The sequence below is a fragment of the Rhinolophus hipposideros genome (genome assembly GCF_964194185.1).
Source record: "Rhinolophus hipposideros genome assembly, chromosome: 2".
Taxonomy (NCBI): Eukaryota; Metazoa; Chordata; class Mammalia; order Chiroptera; family Rhinolophidae; genus Rhinolophus; species Rhinolophus hipposideros.
The window spans coordinates 84,408,000-84,422,110 of NC_138048.1; the positions used below are offsets into that span (position 1 = coordinate 84,408,000).

The 14,111-nt window shown below is 35.3% G+C and overlaps 1 protein-coding gene across 1 annotated transcript in view; it reads right to left on the reverse strand.

Annotated features, from left to right (window-relative positions):
- The window catches only part of GMPS (guanine monophosphate synthase), a 59,431-nt gene that overhangs the window by 19,673 nt on the left and 25,647 nt on the right, over window positions 1–14,111 (reverse strand). Inside the window, exons 4-5 of the mRNA XM_081066079.1 lie at window positions 13,764–13,861; window positions 10,223–10,326 (exon numbers count right to left, since the gene is read on the reverse strand). Of these exons, the coding sequence (XP_080922205.1) occupies window positions 10,223–10,326; window positions 13,764–13,861 (202 nt within the window). The remainder of the gene's footprint in view (window positions 1–10,222; window positions 10,327–13,763; window positions 13,862–14,111) is intronic.

Below are 14,111 nucleotides of genomic sequence, written 5' to 3' on the forward strand. Positions count from 1 at the left end.
TGACAATTACTGATTATCTACTAAGCAGTACACGTTAGACTGATGTTTTACATGTGCATGTATTACCCTTGTTTATGGTTCTGAACTCAGAGTTAGGTAAGTAAGGCAGGCCTGGGGGGCTCCCAAACTCTTACTGGCCGTACTGTATCAGGGAACCTCACACTTACTTTACTTGGCTTCTAGGACACCATTCTCTCCGTTCATTTATTTCACTGCTCCTTCTGAATATTCTTTGTTGCTCTTCCTCATCTTATCCATCTCTATGCATGAAAGTTACTCAGTTCTCAGCCTTTAAATCTCTTCTCTATACATTCTAAGTGATCTCAAAGTATCATGACCTTAAATTCTACCCATATGTTGCTACTCTCCCTAATTTGTACCTCTAGCCCAGTTTCCTCCTCTCCAGCTCATAGCTACAACTGCCTACTCATACCTCCAGTTTAATGTTTTTTTTTTGTTTTGTTTTTAAAGCACCCAACTGGTCAGTTTTTTTGCATTTTGTGTTTTTATTAGGAGGGGTGAGCGTTTTGTATTTTTTTAAAATATGTATATATATATATACATATTTTAACTTTTATTTATTTAAGTGTGTTTTTCCAGGACCCATCAGCTCCAAATCAAGTAGTTGTTCCAATCTAGTTGTGGAGGGCGCAGCTCACAGTGGCCCATGTGGGAATCCAACAGGCAATGTTGTTAAGAGCACCGCCCTCTAACAAACTGAGCTAACAGTCCGCCCCAGTTTAATGTTTAATAAGACATCTTGAATTTAATATGCAAACCCAAACTCCTGCTTTGTTTCCCATCAGATAAATAGAAACTTCATCCTTCTGGTTGCTCAGATCAAAAGCCTTGGGAGTTTAAACTTCAATTCTATCCTCTCATCCCCACTCCACATGCAACACAACTTTATCTCTCCCTTCAAATCCTATCAGAATCCGATCTAACTTCCGGTTTCCACTTCAGCATGTAAGTAGCTGGAAGACACCACTCTGTCCTAACAAGAAGTAAAAAGGTGACTACTGCCCTTGGAGAGACTAACAGGTAAATGCAGAGAATCACAACTTACCAGAGGAGAAACCCATGAATGCAAACCTCTACAGGAACCACTGCCAAAATGGGGAAACCTGAACTACAATTCATGAATTGCTGGAGGCTCAGCATGTGCAAAACTAAGAGATAAAAACTCCAGAAGGACCCAGTCATGGGGACCTCACACACGAATTTTACATCCAGGAGCTTGACCAAGTTCTCACAGAGAATATCAGAGCAAAATCCCCTTATGCTTCCAGCAGGGAGAGGGGGTAAAGGAACCATTTTGAAATACACCAGACCATTCTGTCCTTCTTAACAAGGTCTAGTCTCAGGAAAAACTATATAATTAGCTTAGCTTCCTACGGTTTTAACAGAGCCTAAGTTCCCAGGGGAAGGGACATACCTAACTCCAGCCCACTCAAGTCATTCTGTCCCGTATAACAAGGGGAAGAAGTGACAGGGACTTGTGAAGTTCATAACCAAGGACCATGGGCTCCTGAAGAGACTGAGACCTACTCATAAGACTACAGAATGTACTCCCCGTCCCCAATACCTTACCATCACAAACCAGGCCTGTTCACAGCAATTCCTTTTACCTAGTGCATCACGTCTAGCTACCAAGAAAAATATCACAAGGCACACTAAAAGACGAAAGAGTTTGAAAAGCTAGAGCAAGCACCAAAATTAGCCTCAGACATCACAGGGATATTGAAATTATCTGGTTGAGAATTTAAAACAACTATGATTAAGAAGATAAAAACTCTAATGGATAAAGTACAGAATGCAAGAACAGATGGGCAATGTAAGCAGAGCAATGGAAATTCTAAAAAGGTACCAAAAAGAAATGCTAAGATCAAAAACACTATAAAAATGAAGAATGACTTTGATGAGCTTATAAGTAGACTGGACACAGATAGGAAAATAATCTATTAGTGAGCTAGAGGATGTCTCAATAAAAATGGCCAAAACTGAAAACCAAAGAGAAAAAAACCACTGAAAATAAAACTAGAACAGAATATCCAAGTACAAAAGGTGTAAAATACACAGAAAGGGAATTCCAGAAGAAGAGAGAAAGGAAAAAAGGAAATATTTGAAACAACAATAGATGAGAATTTCCCCAAATTAATTTCAGACACCATGCCACAGATCCAGGAACTCAGAAAACACTGAGCAGGATATATACCAAAAATACTACACTGAGGCTTATCATTTTCAAACTACAGAAAAACAAAGATAAAGGAAAAATCTTGAAAGAAGCCAGAGGGAAAAAAAACTTACTTATAGAGGAGTGAAAATAAGAATTACATCCGACTTCCCCTCAGAAAAATTGGAAGCAGAAGAGAGTGGAGTGAAATATTTAAAATGTTGAGAGGAAATACACATTCTTCTCAAGTGCACATGGAACACTCTCCAAGATAATCATATGTAAGGACAGAAAACAAGTCACAATAAATTAGATTAAAATCATATCAAGTATCTTTTCCGACCACAATGATAAACTAGGAATCACTTACAAGAAGAAAACTAGAAAATTCACAAATACATGGAGATTAAACAACGTGGTCCTGAAAAACCAATGGGTCAAAGAAATCAAAAGAGAAATTTTAAAAATTTTGAGACAAATACAAAAAAAAAAAAAAAAAAAAAAAAACTTATGGGATGAAGCAAAAGCAATTCTAAGAAAGAAGTTTACAGCAAGTAACATCTACATCAAGAAAAACTAAAGATCTCAAGTAAACAACCTAACTTTACACTTCAAGGAACTAGAAAAAGAACAAACCAAGCCTGAAGTTACTAAAAGGATGGAAATTACAAGATCAGAGGGGAAAAACATGAAATAGACTAAAAAAAAAAATAGAAAAAGGTCAATTAAACTAAGAATTGATCTTTGAAAAGATAAATAAAATAGACAAACCTTTAGCCAGACGTAACCAAGAAAAAAAGAGAGTACTCAAATAAAATTAGAAACGAAAAAGGAGACATAACAAACATAACAACTGATAACAAAGAAATATAAAGGATCATAGAGACTACTACCGTGTCTCAGCGAAAATAAGACCTAGCTGGACCATCAGCTCTAATGTATCTTTTGGAGCAAAAATTAATAAAGACCGGGTCTTATATAATATATTCTATTACATATATTATTATATGTATTAATATATGTATTATATGTAATACAATAACATATGATATAAGACCCAGTCTTATATTACATTATACCCAGTCTTACATTAAGACCCAATCTTACACTAAAAGAAAAGCCAGGTCTTATATTAATTTTTGCTCCAAAAGACGCATTAGAGCTGATGGTCCAGCTAGGTCTTATTTTCTGGGAAATACAGTATAAACAATTATACACCAACAAATTGGACAACCTAGAATGGATAAATTTATATTAATAGAATCATAAAACCTACCAGTGCTGCACCAAGAAGGGAAATTTTGAAAAGACCAATTATTAGTAAAGGGATCAAATCAATAATCAGAACCTCCCACAACGAAAAGTATACGACCAGATGGCTTCACTAGTGAAATCTACCAAAAAGTTAAAGAAAAATATTAATCCTTATCTAACTATTTCAAAAAATGTAAGATGAAGGAACACTTCCAAATTCATTCCACCAGGTCATTACTCTGATATCTAAGTCAGACAAGGACACTACAAGAAAATTATAGGCCAATATATACCTGATAAACATAGATGCAAAAATCCTCAACAAAATATTAACAAACTGTATTCAACAATACATTAAAATGATCATACACTGTGATCAAGTGTGATTTATTCCAGGGATGCAAGGATGGATCAACATCTGCAAATCAATGAATGAGACACACCACATTAACAAAATGAAGAATAAAGAATCATATGTTCATCTCAAAAAATATAGAAAAAGCATTAGATAAAATTCAACATCCATTCATGATAAAAACTCTCAACAAACTGGGTACAGAGGGAACATATGTCAACATAATAAAGGCTATATATGACAAGATTACAGGTAGCATATTCAATGGTGAAAAGCTGAAAGCTTTCCTTTTCAGATCAGGAAGACAACAAGGACGTCTATTCTGGTCACTTTTATTCAGCATTGGACTGACTGGAAGTATTGGCCATAGCAATCAGACAGGAAAAAGAAGTAAACTTTTCCAAATTGGAAAAGAAGTAAGATTTACTTGCAGATGACATGATATTATATACAGAAAACCATAGACTCCACCAAAAAACTGTTACAATTAATAAACCGTTTTAGTAAGATTGGATAGAAAAATCAACATACAGAAATCAGTTGTGTTTCTATACACAAAAAAATTAAGAAAACATTCCCATTTATAATAACATCAAAATAATGAAATACTTAGGAATAAATTTAAACAAAGGAGATGAAAGATCTGTACTCTGAAAACTGTAAGACTGATGAAAGAAACCGAAGAAGGCACAAATAAATGGAAAGATATCCCATGTTCATGGTTTAGAACAGGAGTGTCCAAACTGCGGCCCGCATCCATTTTTAATTGGCCTGCAGCAAATTCCAAAAATATATTTAGTTTACTTAAATAAACCAGGTGAGGCAATACGTACTTTACCTTTAGTGAGTGGCCTGGCTGTTTTGTGTATTTTACCGCATATGGCCCTTGGTGAAAACCGTTGAAAAAAGTTTGGACACCCCTGGTTTAGAAGAACTAATATTGTTAACATGTCCATTCTACACATAGCAATCTATAGATCCAATTCAATCTCTATCAAAATCCTAATGGCGTTTTTCACAAAAATAGCAAAAACAATCCTAAAATTTGTATGGAACCACAAAAATTTCCAAAGAACCAAAGCAATCTTGAGAAAGAACAAAGCTAGAGACATCACACTTCTTGATTTCAAACTATATTACAGCACTGTAGTAATCAAACACAGTATGACACTCACATAAAAACAGGCACACAAACCAAATGGACAGAACAGACAGCCCCAAAATAAACTCATGCATGTAGGGTCAATTAATTTACGGCAAAGCCAAGAATATACAATGGGGAAAGAATAGTCTTTTCAATAACTGGTGTTGGGAAAACTGGACGGCCACATGCAAAAAAAAAAAAGGAATTGCATCCCTATCTTAGACCATACATATAATTTAGCTCAAAATGGATTAAAGACTTGAATGTAAAATCTGAAATCATAGAACTTCTAGAAGAAAACATACAAAAAAAAACTCCATGACATTGGTCTCAGCAATAATTTTTTTGGATTTGATACCGAAAGCAAAGACAACAAAAACAAACAAGAGGGACTAACTACATAAAATTAAAAAGCTTCTGCAGAGCAAAGGAAACCAACAAAATGAAAAGGCAACCTATGGAATGGGATAAAATGTTTGCAAACCATATATCCAACAGGAGGTTAATATCCAAAACATATAAGGAACTCACACAACTCAAAGACAAAAAAACAACCCAATTAAAAAATGGGCAAAGGACCTGAATAGACATTTTTCCAAAGAAGACTTACAAGTGGCCAACAGGTAGATAAAAAAGTGCTCAACATCACTAATCATCAGGGAAATGCAAATCAAACCCACAATGACATATCGCCTCTTACTGATTAGGGTATCTATTATCAAAAAGACAAGATAACAAAGGCTGGAAAAGATGTGGAGAAAAGGGAATCTTGTACACTGTTCAGGGGAATATAAACTGGTATAGCCACTATGGAAAACAGTATGGAGGTTTCACAAAAAAATTAAAAATAGAACTACCATATAATTCAGCAATCCCACTTTTGGGTATACATCCAAAAGAAATGAAACCATTATCTCAAAGAGATATCTATATGTTCACTGCAACATTATTCACAGTAGCCATGACCTAGAAACAAACTAAGTGTCCACTGATGGATTAATGGATAAAGAAAATGTGGTGTACACCTGTCTACACACACACACACACACACACACACACACACACACACACACAAATATCATTCAGCCTTAAATAAAAGAAGGAAATCCTGTCATATTCAACAATATGGACAAACCTGGAGGGCATTAAGCTAAGCAAAACAAGCCAAATACTGCATGGTATCGCTTACATGTGCAATCCTTAAAAAAAGAAAAAAATGTCGATCTCAGAAACAGAGGGCAAAGAAAGTGATTGTCAGGGGTTGCAGGGGAGGGTAAGGAACAGGTTGGTTAAAGGGTACAAACTTTCAGTTGTAAGACAAATAAAGTCTGAGAATCTAACGTATAATACAGTGAACATAGTTGATAGCGCTGTATTGGATAATTGAAATTTGCTAAGAGAACGGAACTTAAATCTGCAATATTGTGATTTATAGTTAATATATATTTGGTTTTTGTCCACAATTTCTGACTCACAGCTTCCAAAACCCTTGGCATTTCCTAAGTTGATGAAAGCTTAACGGTGTCTGTAATGTTTGGAATGCACCTAAGGATGTGAGTTGGCTGACAAGAGGAGCCAACCACGTGATTAAAGAGTTGAAACTCTCAGTCCCAGCCCCCTGACCTCCAGGAAGGAGAGTGGGGCTGGAGGTTGAATCAATCACAATGAGCAATGATTTACTTAATCATGCCTATGTAATGAAGCCTCCATAAACCCAAAAGGACAGGGTTCAGAAGGCTTCCAAGTTGGTGAACACAGGGAGATCAAGGCGACAGTGGTGTGCCTGGAGAGGGCATGAAAGCTCCGGTCCTTTCCCCACACATTGCCCTATGCATCTCTTCCATCTGGCTCTTCCTGAGTTATATATCCTTTTATAAGAAACTGGTGATCTAGTAAATAAAATGGTTCTGAGTTCTGTGATTTGTTCTAGCAAATCAATGGAGCTCCAAGAGGAGGTTATAGGAACCTCTGATTTACAGGTCAGTCAGTCAGAAGTACTGGTAACAACCTGGAATTATTATACAACTGGCATCTAAAATCCTAGGAGGGATCACTGGAACCTCCAATCCTCAGCCAATCGGTCAAACTAGGCTTGCAACTAGTAAGTCGTGTGGGACTGAGCCCTCATGCTGTAGAACCTGAGGTTATGTCCAGGTAGATAGCATTAGAATCGAGTTGAATTCTTGGACACCCTGCTGGTGTGGGAAACATCCCCCCCCACACACACACTCCCACACACATTGGAAATTGGTCTGAAAACACCAAAAGACAGCAAAAACAGAACTTAGAGGGAAATTTATAGCTCAATGCACATATTAGAACAGAAGATTTAAAAATCAATCATCTAAGCATCCACCTCAGGAAACAAGAAAAAGTGGAGAAAATTAAATCCAAAGTAAGCAGACAAAAAGAAACAACAAAAATTATATCAGAAATCAATGGAATTTAAAACAGGAAATGAATGGGGGAAATAAAACACCAACAAAACTAAACCCCAGTTCTTTGAAAAGAGCAATAAAATTGATAAGTCTCTAGTCAGGCTAACTAAAAGAAAAAAGGACACAAATTACTAATATCAGAAATGAAAGAAGGAACATCATTACAGATTCCATGAACATTAAAGGAATAATAAAGGAATACTAAAGGGCCGGCCTGGTGGCTCAGGCGGTTGGAGCTCTGTGCTCCTAACTCAGAAGGCTGCTGGACCACAACCACAAGGTTGCCAGTTCGACTCCCACCAGGGATGGTGGGCTGGCGCCCCCTGCAACTAGCAACAGCAACAGCAACAGCAACTGGACCTGGAGCTGAGCTGCGCCCTCCCCAACTAAGATTGAAAGGACAACAACTTGACTTGGAAAAAAGTCCTGGAAGTACACACTGTTCCCCAATAAAGTCCTGTTCCCCTTCCCCAATACAATCTTAAAAATATATAAAAAATAAAAAAGTGAAGGAATACTATGAACAACTCTGTCCCAAATTTTATTACCTAGATAATGTGGACTAATTCTTTGAAAGACATATTTATCAAAACTCACACAAGAAATTGATAATCTGAATAGGCCTAGATCTATAAAAGAAATGACACGATTCTATCAATACATGCAGAAAAAGTCCAACACGCATTCAGGCTAAAAACTCAGTAAACTAAGAACAGAGTGCGAGTTCTTCACTTGATAAAGACTATCTTCTAAAACCCTTCAGCTAACATCATACTTAACAGTGAGAAACTCGAGTTTCCCACTAAGATCGGGATCTAGAGGAGGGTGCTCCCTCTCTCCGTAGCTTTTGAACATTGTACTAAAAGTCCTAGCTAATACAAAAAGACAAGAAAATCAATAGTATACAAACTGGGAGAGAGAAATAAAACTGTCTTTATTCACAGATGACATGATCGCCTGTACAAAAAAAACCTGAAAAACTCAACAACAAAAACCTCCTGGAACTAATTAAGTGATTAGAGCAGAATCACTGCTTGAGTTGCACACTACAGGTTAATACCAAAAGGTCATTGCTTTCCTGTATACCACTGATAAACAAGTGGAATTTGATATTTAAAACACAATACATCAACATTAGCACCCCCAAAAAACTGAAATACTTAGTATAAATGTAACAAAACACGTCTGTCCGAACCTCTCCGAGAAAGCAGTCACTCCACCACTCTCAGCACTGAGCCCACTGCCCAGACCATTCTCCCTCTTCCTTCCTGATCACTGCCACGGTCGCCTAGCTGGTCTCCTGCTTCAACAGCTGACTCTGTCTTTTCTCCTCACTGCAGCCAGGTGAATCATGAAATTAGATCATGTCTCTCCTTGGCTCAAAACCCCACCTCACTAAGAGCAAAGAATGTTTTCATAATGGCCTCAAAGATCCTGGGTTCTGTTGGGTTCAACAACCTTGCTGGCCCAACTTCTCCCACTCTTCCCCACGTTTACTCCAAGCAAAACCAAGTAGTCTGTTTTCTGTTCCTCAAACATGGTCCCATCCTAGAAGCTTTGTACTGCTCTTTCTTTTTCCCTCGAATATCCAGAAGGGTCAGCACTTACTTCCTTCATGTCCAATATCATCTTGTAGAAATACCTTCCCTGAATATCTGATATAAAACATTAACAATCCTAATCACACATATTCTGCAACACTCCTCTCTTCTCCTGTTATTTCAATGTACTTAACAAACACTGACACCTGATATATTCTGTATTTGTATATTGTCAGTGCCATATCTTCCCCCAACTAAAATGTTCAAAATTTTGCCCATTTTGTTCATTACTGTATCCTTGGCACCTAGCATTGTTCCTGGCACATAGTAAGTGCTCAAATATTTGTTGAATGAATAAAAATACATAAGCCAACCACGACTGTTGATCTTTTATGTGAAGTAAAAACACTTCAATATGAAAACCATTCTTGGATCATTCGTATGCTAATATATTAGTCTGTTAAGTAACTGGGGCAGATTATACAGTCAATTAAGTTTATCCAGGACAAATCTTTTCCTCAACTTATTATTAAGATATGGCATTTCAAACAAAACGAACTTTATTGATAAACCCACTTTTCTCTTCTACTGATTTCCAGGATTACTGATGGTTATTTACATTATAATTATTCAAATAAGCAAGTAAATACCAGCAGCCCGAAATCAATTTCTCTTCCTCAAAAAAGTAGACGACAAAAATGGTTTTAGAGCATGGGCGGGCTAACTTCCTACAGAGAGCTAGACAGTAAAAAATCTTAGGCTTTGAAAAACACACATATATAGACAGTCTCTTTTATTATAATCCTTTAATGTAAAAATCATTCTTAGTTCCTGGACATACAAACACAGGTTACTACTGCATTTGACCATAGGTAATAGTTTGCCAACCCTGTTTCAGAGAAATGTCCTGAGTGCTGAGCCTGGTGTTTTACAGATGTCCAAGATACGTGCCTATGCATACCTACGAAAGGCATTTAAAAAGGCAATTATGAATATAGCATGTTAGAAAGAGGGAGAGTTCTCAAATTTTTCCTGAGCTATAAAATTATAACTACTGTGTTTTATATCTGAAAAACTTGTGTTAGTATAAACATTTTTTAAAATATTTCAGAGCAAACCAGTAGGTGACTTCTCTTCTAGATAATCTTCCTAATATTTCATTTCTTTCATAAATTAATAGTTGATTCTATGACATTTACAGTACCTTTAAAAAAATAAAAAAAATAAAAAACAGTACCTTATACAGAAACATAGTCTTAGACTCTTCAGATAAATTTTTAAAAATGAAATCTGCAAAAGTTTTAGAATTTTCACCTGCCACAATGTTCCCAGAACGTGCCACAACCTTGAATCCATCGGCTACTTTGTCTACACTATCTCCATGGGTAAGTAAAACAATTTCTTCCTTCTGAAGGCCCCTAAACATAGAGAAAGTAAAATACAACACATCAATATCTTAATTATAGACATGATTAATGGGTCCTTTTGCTTTGCTTTTTTCCAGCTGAGATATAACTGACATCTAACATTGTGTAAGTTTAAGCTGCACATGACAATAATATATATATATTTTTAAATGATCAGCACAATGAGGTTAGTTAACACATCCATCACTTCACATAGTTACAGTTCTTTGTGTGTGGTGAGAACATTTAAGATCTACTTTCTTAGCAACTTTCAAGTATACAATACAGTGTTGTTAACTATAGTCACCATCCTGTACGTTAGAGCCCCAGAACTTATTCATCTTATAAGTGAAAGTTTATACTTTTGCTTTAGAAACACTAGTTTGCCATATGTGTAGATCAAGAAAACAGAAATAAGCATATGACAGTGCAACACTGCTAGAATTTAAATTTATTCTATCCATTATAAATAAAGCCAATTAAAAAATATTAAATCTCAGAAAAAGACAATCTTTAAAAACTGAAAACTGAGACAAATAACTACAAAAAAATAATTTCAAGAGGTTATAACAATTTCAACATTTTATCTCTATTGGGATTTATCTTGAGAACAAAAGGTATTTCAAAGATCCTAACACTTTATTCAGTAGTCATATTAGCAGTCATTGTACTAATATTGTTATTTGGCAGCTATATGTGTAATATATATATATATATGTGTGTGTGTGTGTATATTGTAAGTTAAAACAAATAGTAAATAATATAATTAGGAATTCAGATTTTCGGCTTCAGAGCATGGAAATAAAAATAAAATCAAAGGAGTTAAGTAAAAACCTAATTGGAAATAATAGTATACATTAATGATTGCTTTCTCTTTCTGGAAGAATATATACACTTAACTGTTCACTGAAAAGGCCTAGAAACAATGACACCCAGTAGCAACGTAGACCTCTATCTCTCGTGCCACACCAATTAATAGTATGGATTAAAAGAGATATAAGTAATATTAATCAAATGCAATGTGTGGACCTTCTCTGGACCCTGATTTAAATAAACATCAATCATAAAAAGATATTTTGTACATTATGGGGAAATCTTAAATATTAAGAAATAAAAAACTAAATTAAAAATAAAGCAAGATGACATAGTACATTCAAGCCAAAGGATGTTTGGGATTGTTATTGCTGTCATCACTGTTATTTAGGATTAGTATAGGCTGTAATAAGTTTCAGAATTTTAGAACTAGGAAGACAGAAAAACTCTAAATCTTAACCAGATCTTTACGTTTGAAGCCTCTGATGTTGTAACACACTACCAGGACTCCTAAAGCAGATCTCAAGTAACTCGTCTTGAGAGCTGCTTTAGGAGTCCTGGTGCTATGTTATTTTGTAAGTAAATATAGACAACTCCTCTTCATTGTGAAGTGGAACTAGCACTGGATTTCTAACATATTTTAGTAATGAGTAGCTTCAGTGTATAAAATTATTTTGAGCAATCTTGGCATTTTAATTAATCTTCCTTTGAAAACTAGAATCTTTGAACACAGATTTACTTATTTTTGCTCTTCCTCAATATTAAAGAGGAGCTAGTTACAGCCAGTTTTATGTAAAAACTAGAATTGTATCTACATTTCATATAAACATAAATTCATAACACGGATCTTAAAATTTCTGTTGACATATGAGTTAATATCCAAAATATATAAAGAACTTAGCTAACTCAAAAACAGAAACAAAAAAAATCTGATTTAAAAAATGGGTAGAAAAACTAAACAGACATTTCTTCAAAGGGGACATCAAAATGACCTACAAACACATGAAACGATGCTCAACATCATTAATTATCAGGGAAATTCAAATCAAACCACCATGAGAGATCACCTCACACCTGTCAGAATGGCTATCATCAAGAAGACGAGATAACCAGCGCTGGGAAGAATGTGGTGAAAGGGACCACTTCCACATTGGTGGGGGATCTGTAAACTGGTTCAACCACTATGGAAAACAATATGGAGCTTCTTCAAAAAAAATAAAATTAGATCTACCATAGGATCCAGCAATTCTACTTATTACAGCATCACTCAAAATAGCAAAGACAGGGAAACAACCCGCATGCCCATAAATGAATGAATGGATAAAGAATGATGGGGTACATAGAGTGTGGAATATTATTTGGAATATTATTCAGTCATGAGAAAGGGAGATATCCTCCTACTTGCAACATAGATGAACCCTGAGCACAGTAAGCTAAGCAAGACAGAGCTAAGTCAGACAAAGGAAGTAATGTGTAATATCCCTTATACGTATATAATGTGATAAACTATTACTACATTAGCAATCATATTACAATATATAAATTTATCGAAGTAATACACTGTACGTCTTAAACTTACACAATATCACACATCAAATATACTCAATTAAAAAAATTCTGATCTGTCCAATTTGGAGAAAACCATGCATTAAGAATTAACTTAGGCACAAATGAATGGAGGCTTTAAGGATATATATTAGTAAAACAAACCTATAATTAAAAATAATTAGCACAGTGAAAAGAAATGATAATAAAAAGTAACTACATGTGCTCATTAATTGACACCAGCCTGCATTTTACAGATTTAATGCAGTTAGAGGAAAATGTGGTTTTAAAATAAAAATGAACTTCAGGTCAAAAAGAAGCAAGTAAGTAACTAATAGTCCATCAAAATGGGCTTTACCCAAAACAGAAAAACCCCAAAAAGGAAGCAAGTGACTAAAACATAAGTTTTCTGGTCTTTCAGAAAACTGAATGAAAACTCAGTGACTTTTTTTTTTTTTAAGTAAAGCAGAAGATAAATAATTCTAGGAAACTAGTCAACAGCTCATTCGTCATTTTTATATAGATTAAAGCTATAGCACCTAATCTATTATCACGCAGCAATAAAATCAATTAATACATTCACCATATTAAAAACCTAATACACCAGGTACTGTTATGCTCAATGTAGAGAAAGTGAGGAGGGAAACACAACACATGTTAAGTCATGAGTCCAATAAATAGGTAGCTTGCTAAACCCCCAGCAAGAATGTGGTAGGGAAAGATATACAAATGCATCTGGTAGATGCAGGACAGTTTAAAACTGTATCCATTTATCACATCAAATGTTTAGAATCACATTCTACCAAAGAGTACAAAGGGAAAACCACAAACGCTGGCATCACAATATGCAATCCCAAATAGGTGTCCACGGCCGGCCGCAGAGGTGCTTTTAAATTATGTAGTAAGTATCACCACCACCCTCTGCTGTCTTGACACTCAACCGGAAGACAAATACTGTAATTACACCTTTGGCCACTACTGTGGCCTTAACTTTGTCTAAGAATTATAGAATCTCCAATTTTGAAGCATACAATCCAAACTTTAAATTAGTTAATCTACCATTCTTAGTCATCTAAAAATATCTACAATACCTGAATAATGAGCATGTGTTATCCACACTAATACTGAAGACTCCATCTTCTCGAACACTTTTTTTGTGCACAGTACCTCCAAATACTTTATTCATCATCTGTTCAAAGAGAAAATAAATAGATGTTAATATAAATCAAAAGAAAATTACCCATTTTCTTATGCCAATTTAATTTCTATTCCTTATTTTCAGGGTATGTTATGTTTGTGCCCACAAAAAAAGGAAGTCTGAAAAATGGAGCTAACTTGGTATTGTTATATATAATTGCACAATTACTAAGAGACGTAGTTATAAAACAAAACTAGATTAGAAATTTGATCTGAGGTTAATTTCTGTTAAACACTGGCAG